The 13,383-nt window shown below is 52.0% G+C and overlaps 1 protein-coding gene and 1 pseudogene across 2 annotated transcripts; one reads left to right on the forward strand and one right to left on the reverse strand.

Annotated features, from left to right (window-relative positions):
* Positions 1 to 1,908: 1,908 nt before the first annotated feature.
* On the forward strand, positions 1,909 to 10,984 carry RPL22 (ribosomal protein L22). The gene is made up of 4 exons (XM_079777557.1): positions 1,909 to 1,960; positions 3,937 to 4,041; positions 6,581 to 6,705; positions 9,172 to 10,984. The coding sequence occupies exons 1-4, from the start codon at positions 1,949 to 1,951 to the stop codon at positions 9,314 to 9,316; spliced, it is 387 nt and encodes a 128-aa protein (XP_079633683.1). The 5' UTR covers positions 1,909 to 1,948; the 3' UTR covers positions 9,317 to 10,984.
* Positions 6,712 to 9,156, reverse strand: LOC307103317 (large ribosomal subunit protein eL43-like; annotated as a pseudogene). Its single transcript has one exon. The product of its transcript is annotated as a large ribosomal subunit protein eL43-like (transcript).
* Positions 10,985 to 13,383: the final 2,399 nt, after the last annotated feature.

Here is a 13,383-nt window from a genome sequence, read left to right on the forward strand (position 1 = left end):
GTTAATGCTGACAACAACCCTAGGGAGGTAGAAAATGTTACCCTAGTAAGTGGGAGAGCTACTGTACAAAGCCAGCTGAGTCCTTCATGAATGGATGGTGCATTAGCTTCCCCCTGGAGGGGCAGCAGGAGGCGGGTGTTTGTTCCCGATACCGGCTTATTTAATCTGTCCAATCCTGTCTTCATCTGTTTGGACAGTATTTACTCAGCATCTGTCATGGGTCAGACACACAGGAGGGAACACACCTGTGTCATGGGTCAGACACACAGGAGGGAACACACCAGTACACAAATAAACAAGTACAATAATGGCAGACCCCTGTGTTACATGCTCCGAGGAAAATAATCAGAATGATACGATGGAGGGCGGCTGGGAGGGGGTGGAGCTGAGGGTACACTAGACATCCATGGGCAGAGAGGGCGAGACCCTGGCAGATGAAGAGAAATCAGACACCGGACACGCCAGGAAGAGTTCAAAGCAGAGGGAGCAGCAAGTACAAGTTCCCAGGAGCTGGAATAAATTTACAGGAAAGAAGTGGGGCCAGTTCGGCAGAGTCCGCAAGGGAGAAGTGTCCGCTCCTGTGGATTAGCTGTATCTCCCAGCGCTGGCCCGGTCGGGTACGCTCTCCTGGCAGCAGATGGGAAAGTTCGTGTGTAAATAAGCAGAGGGCCCTAGGGGTCAATAATCCCAGGTATAGCCACCTGGAAATTAGCCCTAAATTTGAACAGATAGAAGGGAATGTGAGGAGTTCTTTCTTTGTCAGAACTGGCCCACAGCTATTAGCAGGGTAATGTTCTCTTGCTCTCACTCCCAGCCGCTGTGATTTTAATTTAGAATATCCTGAATTGTCTTTCTTGTCACCGTCAATCGACTGTAGACCTGGGAAGAAGACCCTTGCTATTCAACTTGTGGGCCATGAACCAGCAGCAGCAGCAGCTCCTGGGAGTTTGTGAGAAATGCATGGTCTCAAGCTCATGGGCCAATGACGAGGACTATGCATTTTATTTTATTTTAAAAAGATTTTTATATAGACACTTTATAACTAAGGCTATATAAAAAGATGTTCCCCCAAACATAAAGCTGGGAACTCTCTAGGCAACTTTATTAAAAAAAATATTTTTATTGATTTCAGAGAGGAAGGGAAAGGGGGAGAGAGAGAGAAACATCAATGAGAGAGAATCATTGATTGGCTGCCTCCTGCACGCCCCCTACTGGGGATGGAGCCTGCAAACCGGGCATGTGCCCTGACCAGGACCAGGTTCATGGGTCGAGGATCAACCACTGAACCACACCGGCTGGGCTAGGGCTCTGCATGTTAACCGGGCCCCCAGGAGACTCCTGGCGCCAGGCCAGTTTGAGAAGCACTGGCAGAACTGGAAACCAGGAGGAGGTCAGTGGGCGGGCGGCTTGCATCTGAGATTGTGAAAGGGTCGCACAGGAGAGCGTACCCGACCGGGCCAGCGCTGGGAGATACAGCCCCAGCTTCCAACTGAGTACCAGGTAGGAAGAAGCCAGAGGGCCCTCGATATGGGGACCCCAGGGCCACAAGGGCCTGGCCTCTCCTCCCCACGTTGATGGGTTCCACTCCCCTCCGATTAGCCGGTAATTCATGCTCTGGTGAATTTCTTTTTTCTTCCAAGCCTCTGAAACGTAGAGCGTACCCCTTTATTTCTCTTTGGGCTCGATCTGCTCGGGCTCCCCCACTCCCACCCTTCGCAGTGAGACAGTCCACCCAGCCCCTGTCCCATCCTGAGTCCAGGCCTTCCACAGGACCGGCTTTGCAAACAGGCGAAAGCAATCGCTCCCCGACCGTACAGAACCGGGCGCAGTGATGACCGAGGGGCGTGGCGGAGCGATTGGTACGGCCTGGGCCCTACGTGCTCTGCGCGCTGCGGGCTCTTCGCGTCTGCGCAGTGCGCTCGGCTCCCTTTCTGCCTCCGCGGCCGCCATGGCTCCCGTGGTTAGTATGGCTCCGCGTGAGGCCTCGGCTCTGGGACGGGCACGTGGGCCTCGCGGGCCCGGCTCCTACGCGGCTCGCGTGGGACGGCGTTCGGCAGCGTCCGCCCGCGGCTGGGCTGGCAGGCGGGCCGGCTAGGGTCGGGGCCGCCGCCCGGCTCGGCACGCCGTGGGCGGAGGAGGCCGCGGCCTGGGGCCCGGGAGGCAGGTCCGCAGCGCCCGGAGGCCGCCGCTCGGGCCCTCGCTGGCGGCCAGCGGGAAGCTGGGGTGCCGAGGCTGCGGCCTGGGCCGGCCAGCGGCGCCTGGAGCCCGGCCGGCGGGAGGCAGCCGGGGTCGGGGCCTCGTTACCTGGGCGGAGGGCGGGAGGGAGAAGGGGTCCTGCCACCCCTGGGAGCCGCGCATCCGGGGAGCCTACGGCCCGGACTCGGGGACGAGTGGCAGTGCCCGCGGAAGGTGGTCTGATTTCAGGGAGAGCCCCGACTTTGAGGACCCCTGTGGCGTCCCCAGAGGAAGTCGGTCCAGGGCGCAGCCGGCCAGACCCTTTCGGTTCGGGCTGGGTCCCCGGCGCCGGGCAGGGACGGGGCGGCGTGGCGCGGCGACCGCGTGTCGCTGCCTGCGGATCGCGCTCTAAGCCGGTCGCTGGGAGAAAGTTGGCTTCCTCCCCTCCTCTCCCCTCATGGTGGGCCACCCCTGTTAACATTTTCGGCTCATTTACTCCTCTCGAGTGGGCTTTTGATGCGTCTGGGCATTTGTGTGTTTTTGGTTTACAACGGTGATGGCAGGGTTTTGTGTTTTTTTTTTTACTTGCTGGTTGTGTATTTCCGGGGGTAGATCTGAAAGCAGCCCTCTGGAGTGTAACTAGGAGGAGAGACCTTAAAAAGGCAGTGGTTTTTGCAGTAGCCGAATGTTTGAAAAGTTGGCCCAATTATTGCAAGTTTTAGATGAAGTTCTTTGAAGCCTAAAGAGGGCTTTTGGGTGTGTGCTTGTGAAGGTAGTTATAGATTCTGCAAAAGCTTTTTAGAGTGGAGTTACAGGTAAGTAGATTGTACAAATGCTTTTTTAATGGTGTTGGCGTTTGTACAGGGAGAAGGTTGATGTAAGCTCCTTTGTGAGGCGAAAGGAGCCAGAACCGTGTAGGATGTGTGCCAGCTGATGGTTTGAAAATGCCAGAAATGGTTGACGGTAGAGTTGTAACTAGACCGAGGTTCCCCTTACCCTCTTCTCGGCTGGGTGTGTGGGATTCTAGGATGCAGTTACCTTGCTGCTGTGAGGAGCGAGGTGAGACAGGCTTAAGGTAGAACCGGCTACTCTGGGCCCGGACCCTGGCCTGGAGAGTCAGGACAGGTGTTGATTTTAGATTAGAATTGTTTTAGGTGTGCAAGCATTTGTATGCCTGTGCCTGAATCCTGGAATGAAGTAAGTACTTACGGGAACTTCATGTCAGAGAGGGGAAAGTATTTTATTGTGGCTCATAAGCTAACACAGTGGTTGGCAAACCGCGGCTCGCGAGCCACATGCGGCTCTTTGGCCCCTTGAGTGTGGCTCTTCCACAAAATACCACGGCCTGGGCGAGTCTATGTTGAAGAAGTGGCGTTAGAAGAAGTTTAAGTTTAAAAAATTTGGCTCTCAAAAGAAATTTCAATCGTTGTACTGTTGATGTTTGGCTCTGCTGACTAATGAGTTTGTCGACCACTGAGCTAACAGACCTTCACGCCCTTCGAGATTGGGGAGGCTGGAAAGTGTAAATGGGTCAAGAGTTCAGGAAGGGTTTCCCCGTGGGAAAGGCCTCGGCTTGCCTGGTGTCCTGTCCCTCCTCCATTCTTGGGTGGACGATGGCTCTGGTCGCCCTCGGAAGGGAACACAACGCTGTGGGGTTTGCATTTGAATGGGCTTTTACACCGTCGGTGTTTTGGGTTCTTTTCATTTTTTGTGTGTGGATGGGAGCCTGTGCCGTCATCTCTGTTTGTGTCCTTTTCTTAGAAAAAGCTCGTGGCGAAGGGGGGCAAAAAAAAGAAGCAGGTTCTGAAGTTTACGCTGGACTGCACCCACCCCGTAGAAGATGGAATCATGGACGCTGCCAACTTTGTAAGTTGTGCCCTTGATGCCACGCAATGGACTTTGAGGTGGCTGAGAAGACCTGCTGGCGCACGCTCCTGCTTCGGCTCCCGGGCCGCCAGGTTCTGGCTCTGCTCGAACGGAGCGTGGTCTGGTTTCTCGGTCCTGATGTCTTGTGTGTGTAACAGTCGCGATGAATAGACAGGTGGGACCGCAGCACATCTGTGCTCGAGAACTGCCTCCTTTGCTTGTTTCCCTCCTTTGGTGTCCAAAAACGATTTTACTCAAACGTTACCAGGAAACAGGCGAACGTCCTCAGATCCACATCCCCTTTGCACTCCGTGTGACTGAGCATAAAGGGACAGACCCTGATCCTCAGGGACAAGGGGCTGCCTGGCCCTGGCCTGGCCCTGCCTGCTGGACCGGAGCGTGGGCAGGCGGCAGCGTCTCCTGACTTCCCCGTCATCCTGGTCAGAGCTCCGCGCTTGTGGAGTGTCCTGCATGTGACTTGTAACGGGAGCCTGGGTGTGTTTAGATCTGTCTCTGTGTTTGGCCTGTTCCCCAATGGTCCTCTCTTTCACTTAAATGTAGAAAAGCCAGCCTTGCCCTGCCAGTGTGGCTCAGTGGTTGAGTGTTGACCCATGAATCCAGAGGTCACTGGATGATTCCCAGTCAGGGCACATGCCCAGGTTTGGGACTCAGTCCCCAGTAGGGGGCGTGCAGGAGGCAGCTGATTCAGGATGTTTTTCCTCATTGATGTTTTTTTATCTCTATCCCTCTCCTGTCTCTAAAAACGAATAAAAACATTTAAAAAATAAACACATCACTTTAATACTAGGTAAGTGTGCACAGGAAATGAGTTCTAATTTAGATTTCCCATAAGGAACCAGATAGCAAAACGGAAGAAAGTAAAGACAAAGTGAAGGCAGATCTTGAAAACGAGGAGACTGTTGAAACCCATGTTTATGAGCTCCACTGAGTGGAGAATGTACGAAGGAAAATGAGAAAAATAAATCAGCCTTGCTCACTGACTCCGCAGCTCGGGTTTGGCATTTTCCTCTTCCTCCCCGGTGACTGCGCTGGAGGAGTTGGGCTTCTTATTTCCTCCCTTCCCTACGCGCATCTGTGTCTGTGTCTGTGATTGTCTTTCCTTCTAGAAGTCTCCCTAGGATAGAAAACGAGTCACTTATGAGTCTGAGGTGCAGAAGTCGAGTTCTGACCTAATCACTTTACTCACCACCAGTTTATTGTGGATTGGAGGTTTAAATAGAGGGTTGTAGGAATTGCAGCTGGAAGGGACTTCATTATCATTGCAATAGAAAGAAAATAAAAAACAAACGAGGGGGGGAAAAGAGAACCAGAAAGAATATTCCTTTTTGGACAAAGACCCCTGAAGCCCACAGAGGTCAAGGACCAGCGTGGCGGCCACGGGGCTTGCTGAGAGCCCGCCTCCGGGCTCCTGGGCCACTGCCCCTCCTGCACCAGGCATGTGGCCCGGAGCGGATCTGGGATTGTTTTGGTCACTTTTTTTTTTGGCTAACCCTCACGAGGATATTTTTTTCATTGATTTCAGAGAGTGGAAGGGAGAGAGGAGAGAGAAATATCCATGTGAGAGAGCCACATCAATTGGTTGCCTCCCCAGTGCATCCCACCTGGGGCGGGGAACCTGCAACCGAGGTATGTGCCCTTGACTGGAATCGAACCTTGGCCCTTTGGTTTTGGGCGGACGCTCTAACCACTGAGCCCACCGGCCATGGCGTCACTGTGTGTTTGCTCCTTGTACTAGGTTGCTGAGGACAATGCTTTATGCCCCTTACGTTCAGAAGTTGCTTGTAGCTTTGGTTGCCTGTAGCAAGTTTGGAGCAGTTCGGCCCTGGCTTTCCTGTCTGCTCGATCTTTGACCCATGAGTCAGTCTTCCACGTAGACACACATTTGATCTTGTGTGGAACCAGTCAAGTATGTTCATGCTAGGATTTTGTTTTCATATTTGATTTGTAAATAAAGTTGAGTAGTGCTATTTAAAAATAAAGATTTGCGCCCTAACCGGTTTGGCTCAGTGGATAGAGCGTTGGCCTGCAGACTGAAGGGTCCCAGGTTCGATTCCGGTCAAGGGCATATACCTTGGTTGCGGGCACATCCCCAGCAGGGGGTGTGCAGGAGGCGGCTGATCGATGTTTCTCTCTCATCGATGTTTCTAACTCTCTATCCTTCTCCCTTCCTCTCTCTAAAAAATCAATAAAATATATTAAAAAAAAAAAGATTTGAGAGAGAGAGAGAGAGAGAGAGAGAAACATCAGTTGGTTGCCTCCACACACGCCCTGTCTGGTAATCGAACCCACCACCTTTTAGTGTACAGAACAATGCTTCAACCAAGTGAGCCACACTGGCCAGGGCGATAGTGCCATTTTCTAATTGCTATTAGATTTTAGATCATATATTAATAGCTAAAGATCTGTATGGTTTCTACAAAGATTGAACATTAAAAAAACTTCAGTGTAAGCAGTATAACAATCTGGTGAGATGGGTGACGGTGTCACTGCTAATTGGTCAATTGGATGGTTTTTACAGGAGCAGTTTCTTCAGGAGAGAATCAAAGTGAACGGAAAAGCTGGGAATCTCGGCGGAGGGGTTGTAACCATTGAAAGAAGCAAGAGTAAGATCACTGTAACGTCTGAGGTGCCTTTTTCCAAAAGGTAGGGGGAGCTGAGTGCTATGGCCTGCACCCGCAGGAGGACTCCGCCCGGGTGGAGTGTGTGGTCGCATTTGTTTGGAGCTGCATCTGTGAACTGGAGCAGAGCCAGTGCAGGGGCAGTGAGGGAAGGAATGCTGCCGTGATAGTTACAAGTGTGCACCTTGGTGGCAGTGTCTCAGGCAGGAAAGGGGCGGACATGCGCAGATTGCGTTCTCCAAGATGGCGTTGCTCCTCTGCCTCTAGGCCACAGGGAAGAGCTGTCCATTTTAATTCCCTGTTCTTCCACCTGTAAATGTTATCATTGTACGAGGAGTCTGAAACTTCAGGGTTTTGTTGTTGTTGTTATATAAATTAACCCATTTATTATAGGCTCGCAATGTTTCAAACTGTGAAGCTTCTACTGGTCTTTCAGTTCTTCAGTCTTCTGCTGGCTGACTTCACTGTGACGGCAGAAGTGGTGTTTAGGTCCAGGCACCACCAGCGACTGTTTTCATGCAGGAACCACAGTGCCAGATCCCCACAGCTCGCCTCTTCATCTTGGTTTTGCCACAGAAGGAGCAAGTGTACTTGGCGTGCTGGCTCATTTCAATTTTCTTCACCATTTTCCTGAGGGAGGCGCCATAACGGGTCCTGTATTTACCGACAATTCCGACCTTCTTGGTGCGTTTAGCCATGTCGCTGCGAACTAGGTCGGACGCCGAGAGGTGAAACTTCAGGTTTTTTTAGACAGGAAGAGAGAGAGAGACAGACAGAAACATCATTGTGAGAAACATCAATCTGTTGCCTCCTGTAGGCACCCCGACTGGGGATGGCACCCCCAACCTGGGCATGTGCCCTGCCCAGGAATCAAACCCTCGACTTTTTGGTGCGCACGGCCATGCTCCAGCCAACAGCTGTTCGGCCAGGGCTGTCTGGATATTGCTTTGAGGATGAAGTTAAAGCAATGCAAGTTGCTAAAGAATTGGGCATGTTTATATGCAGCTCCCAGCCCAGAGCTGGGCATATTCTTTAGGAGTATTTTTATCAAACTGTATCAGTTAGTGGGAAATTCAAAGGTGTGTGAGGACAAATTGGTTATAGTTAAGCCTTTGCTTTTATTTTTAATGAGATCAGTTGAGAGGTGACTTAAGAGCGTAAGTGAAGGCCTCCTGTTCCCCCTGGCTGACGGGTTGGATAAAGGGGTCGTTGCAGTTTAGGGAGGGACTCCAGGGTGTACACAACCAACCTGCTGGCTTCCCGGAGCCCTGAGGAAGGTGCTGTGATCTCCCTGTGACCTGTTTCGTTCACCGACCTCGTGAGAATGTCTCCCAACACGGCTTACTGCGTTTCCACGCATTCCCTGCTCTTTGCCCCGTGGCGAGGGAAGGAGCCTCCCTCCCCTGAAAGCTCCTGTCTGGTGAACGGAGTTCTTCCCTTTGACCACCCAGGTGCCCCAGCCTAAACTTCCTCCTGCTGTCCCCGAACTTCTGCAGCTCTCCCCTCAGCTCCTCCGCATCATGCGGTATGAAAAATCTCACACACCTGAAGGCACGCGGTAGAAATAATAAAGGAACGAAGGATTCTTTTTAGATGGAACAGCCAGAGTGGGTTATTTTCATGTCGGGAAACGTGGATAGAATTGAACTGAGGTCTTCACATCTTTGGGGAGATGACTGTTGGCGTAACGCTGTTGGGCAGTGTTCATTTCTTGGAGATGTGACTGTTCCCGTTAACGTGGGTCCTTGTTAACATGCAGTTTGCCTGTGCGTCTCATTCGTCCTCGGAACAGTCTGAGCTGTCAGGTAGCATGGCTCCTGTTATAGAGGGAGAAACTGGTGTGAGAGGGTACTTTGCCCAGCAGTGGGTTTGCTTGGCGTCTAGGCCCCCTTCTCTCTGTGGCTCTGGGAAGGTCTGGAGTAGATAGAACCCAGGGCCTCTTACGCAGACAGCTGGGTGAGGGGGGTGCTCTCCCCGCAGCGCTGGGGCCGGGGTGGCGGGTGGAGCCTGTCCCGGGCGTTGGGTGGTGAGTGTCACAGAGCAGAAGTGAGCGTACATAGCACAGCCCTAAGAAGCAGTCCCAGAGCCTGAACAGCCTCCCACGGAGGTCGGACTCCAGGAGGGTGATGGGGCGCTCACTGGAAACCTCGTGCTTTCTCAGAACAGGTGCTAGGGTTATGTGCTTGTCAATTGACCATGAGCTCTTTCTCCAGTGGCCACGCAAAATCATTTCATAGGCGTTTGCTATTGTTTCATGGACAACTCTCACATCTTGTCTGTTCTCATTTTTATTGCCGTTTAGATGAAAGGTGGCTCTTTATTGTTAGACCACTGGCCTGGTATGTTTGCCTTACCTTGGCCGTTTTTTTAAAGGTGGGGAAACACCTTGAATTGTAATGACTTTGAATGCAAGGTTTCATAAAATTTACAATATTTGAGAATAAAGAAGGCTGAGTGTTTAGAGGAGTTCTCAAATGTCCTCTCTCTGCAGGTATTTGAAATATCTCACCAAAAAATATCTGAAGAAGAATAACCTACGGGACTGGTTGCGCGTAGTTGCTAACAGCAAAGAGAGTTACGAATTGCGTTACTTCCAGATAAACCAGGATGAAGAGGAGGAGGAAGATGAGGATTAAAGCTCATTTATCTGGCAAATTTTGTATGAGTTCTTGAATAAAACTTGGGAACCAAATCGGTGGTTTTCCTTGTATCTCTACAGTGTGAGCAGAAAACGGAAATCGCAGTAAAAGGGCTTCACTGGGACGCCACTCACTTTGTAATTAGACTCTTTCTGCTTGAAAATGTCAGTTCTCATGGGAGTCACACCAGAATAGGCGAGTGAGGCTCCCAAGGGAACTGACAAGGGTTTGACATCGATCGGGTGTAAGGGCGTGGGGGTGTGAGCTCTGTTAGTCACTGTTTTGCTTTAAAAAGTGATTCCGGAGTACAGCAAACGTGGGCTCCCTATTCAGTGGAAGCAAACCAGTGACTTCTGTCTGAGCTCCAGGTGGGAACATGGCAGTGTCATACAGACGCAGGGTGCTGGGCATTGGTCTTTTAGTTTTTGATTACAGTTATTATGTATGTTCATCTGTCTTCTTCCTCTAGAAATAAACTGGTCCTTGGGCGATGCTGCGCACTCCACTGCCCCCAGGAAAGGGTTTGGAGGCAACTCTAAAAGTCCAGGTTTTAAATGGAAAGTGCACAAAATGAATTTGTAAATAGTCCTTGTTTCTCCAAGTCTGCAACACACTGTCACTCCAGCAGGGGGAGCTGGAGATGAGGAAGAATAGAGCTTCCAGATGTCAGCATCTGTGCAGGTCCTGGGTGGGAAGTCTCTGCTGCTCAGACCCCAGTCTCTTCACAGGTGGAGGGGGCGGGGGGATGGGCACGAGCCACAAGTGATTGGGGGAGAGTTCAGGCTGAAAGAAATGTTGAGATGCCTGGGGACAGTCACTCCATGCATGCAGGCCGTGGCTGGATGTCCTGCAGCAGTCATTCTGCAAACGGGCACTAAGCAGGACCCCAGCCTGCTCCTGCGTGACACGGGGCAGCAGAGGAACACGAGGGCTCATCTCGGGATCTTGTGGCCATTGCAGAGGCCAAGATCTGCAGGAGGCGACCTCAGGCTGCACAGATGTGATGGTTGCTGACAAAATCAGGAGGTTTTTCAAGTGACTGGAAAGAGACCCTGATGCCTTATGCCCTTCTAAAACAATTCTGCAGCAATGTCTGCATTGTCTTAAGACCGGTGTGTAGAATCCTGTTTTACAGAGCTTGCCCTCAGCTAACCCGCACCCCAGATTCTTGTGCTCTGCTAGCGGCGTAGCCGGAAATTAGATGCTGGAGTCCTACCTTGGCTCTTACTTAGCATTTGCTCCTCCTTGGGTTGCCTTGAACATGTTGAGGCTTTGCAGTTTCATTTGCCGTGATGAAGGCTCTAGCATTTTCTATTTCTATGCCAATTTCCCAAAGCAGAATTGTTTGCCTGTCTCCCCGCCCGGAAGGGGTTCTTCCACATTTCACTGAGACTGCAGTTGCTCTGGCTCCCCTGTCGCGATGAGGTCTCTGTAGTAAGTGATGACTTGGGTTGGCACGTTTCACTTGTTCGTTGCATTGATGTTGCCCTGTAGTAATTGTCTGGTTGTAAAATATTAACCCTGGGCTGAAATTAGCATATACTTAAAAAAAAAACTCCCAGGTTTTAAAACTTGTAATAAAATCGGAACATTAGTTTTTCTATGCCTTTTTGAACTCTTGTAATTGAGTTTTGATCACATTTTATATTAAAGTGGCTAACGTGGCTACTGTTACTGTGCAAGGTTTTTTTTTTTAAGGGATTGTCATGTTGATCTATTTAGAAGCAATTTAGTTTGTCCTCACTGCCTAATTGCCGTTGACAGTGATCTGGGTCTTCATTACCTTGAGAAGAAGTTCCTTTCGCCCGTTTTCACCTCCGCTGTGCGCTGCCCCAGTGAGGCCGCAGTGACCGGAGCTGAGCTCTGCAGTGAGCGTTGCTTCTGTCTCTGAGGGGCGATGCCGTGGGAACCTCCTTACGTTCCACCCGTTCACCAGCGGTGCCGGAAGCACCGCAGACCAGTCCTTTGTGTCCGCCTCGGAGCCACCTGCCTGATCCGAAAGGCGCAGGAGCAGATTGGGTCCCGGGAGCTTCAGCTGAGATTTAAGATCATAGAAGAAGCCAAATAGGAAGTTGGAACAGCCTTGTTCTCAGCTGACTGGTCACCACCAGCTCGTCTACCTTGGCACGTCTCGCTTGGAGGTTTGGTATTTGTTGTTTTCCTTTCAAAAGCCTCCTTGACCCCTCCCCGCTTTTCCCTGAGGGGCGTCCTTGGCCCAGAGACCATGTGCCAGAAGCATGGGGCAGGCAGAGGGTTCGATCCTATCAAACACATTAAAGACAGTTGGTCCAAGTCCGCAATGTGCTGGGGTGTTCAGAGCTCAGCCTTTTAGGGGACCCTTGATTTCTTGGAAGGGGAGCAGGACCCCCGCGAGGCGAGGATAACCTCAGGGAGCCCGGACGTTGGCTTTGGGGCCCACTCCCATTCCTTCCGCTTGCTGCTGCGGTCCTTCCTGTGCCCCCGCCCCCCAAGCTTATCAAGTGGGAGGAGGGGACACCTAGGATGGGGGTCCCTGATGGGCCAGTTACAGACTTGGCAGTACCAAGGGACCCTGGACAGAGCAAGGCTGGCTGAGTTGTGAGCAGCCTCTGCTTTGGGGTACTCGGCTATGGTGGCGCCTCTTTCTGGAAGGTAAGAGGCCTGGTCTGGGGCTGTGCCATCCCAGCCAGGAGGCCGTGCGGAGGAAACGGGGCGGGGGGTGGGGTGGGGGGTCTGCCTTAAATGGTGCCAGGAGGGTGCTCGTCTCGGAAAGTACCCTAAGGTCTTGTCATCGAGACCTTTTCCTACCGCTGGGATTTGCGGATCCACATTCTCTCTTCTAGGCTGTTCTGGCCAAGCGGGAGCAGGTAAGGCTGTGTCCAGGGGCTGCTTTGAGGCTTATACAAGCATTATCTCACGGCCACGGCCCGGAGCCTGCCTGAGAGCCCCTCCCCCCACCCCCAAGTGATTTGGATCCTGGCGGAAGGAGGCTCCCCCAGAGAAGGGCTTCAAGTGCAAATGAGAGGCCTTGTACACAGGGGTGCTCACCCCTCATTTCAAGGGAGACTGCCATCCTGCCAGTGACGGCGCACCTGCTCTTGAGGCCCAGTCAGAGCTGGGACCTGCTGACTGGTGGGGGTGTGGGAGATAGCACTTCACTGCCCTAAAGCGGCCTCTAAAACGTGGGGCCATCAGATGGCCGTGAGGGGACATGCTGCTAAGGGGACTGTCCTCACAGGATGAGGGGACCTGCCTTTAGGGGGAGCTCAGAGGCAGCAGTGTGTGCCCGAGTTACCAACGTGCAGCTCCGGCCTCGGGGAACATTTTTTCCTTGATGCTTATATATATGTCTAATCCTCACCTGCGGATATTTCCCCATTGGTTTCCAGAGAGTGGAAGGGAGAGAGAGGAGTGGGGAGAGAAACATGGAAGCGAGAGAGACACGTTGGTTAGCTGCCTCCCACCCACGCCCCTACCAGAGCTGAGGAACTTACCACTGAGGTACATGCCCTTGACCAGAATTGCACCTGAAACCCTTCAGCCCGAGGGCCGACACTAACCACTGAGCAATCTGGCCAGGGCTAACCGGTATGTTAATTTTTAAAAAATGTATTTTGAATTTTCACTGAAGTGTAATTACAAGCTCTGTACAGCAAACAGGAGGGTCTTGTCTCCTGAAACGAACCTTAATGGCTCGATTCCTTGTTCTCAGAATTGCAGAATTGGTTGGATTTTCACTTTTTGGGGGGCGAGGACAGGATGGAGAGAGGCTCCGGAGTGACGAGCATCAACTCCAGTAGTGCCCAGTGAAGCAGCTGGAACTGCTCTCCCCGCCTTCCCTTTCTTAGCTGAGCCAAGGTTTGTGTGTGTGTGTGTGTGTGTGTGAGAGTGTGTGTGTGTGAGTGTGTGTGTGTGTGTGAGAGTGTGTGTGTGTGTGAGTGTGTGTGTGTGTGTGAGTGTGTGTGTGTGTGTGAGTGTGTGTGTGTGTGAGAGTGAGTGTGTGTGTGTGTGTGTGAGTGTGTGTGTGTGTGTGTGTGAGTGTGTGTGTGTGTGTGTGTGAGTGTGTGTGTGAGTGGTGACGAGCA

The sequence above is a fragment of the Cnephaeus nilssonii genome (genome assembly GCF_951640355.1).
Source record: "Cnephaeus nilssonii genome assembly, chromosome: 7".
Lineage (NCBI taxonomy): Eukaryota > Metazoa > Chordata > Mammalia > Chiroptera > Vespertilionidae > Cnephaeus > Cnephaeus nilssonii.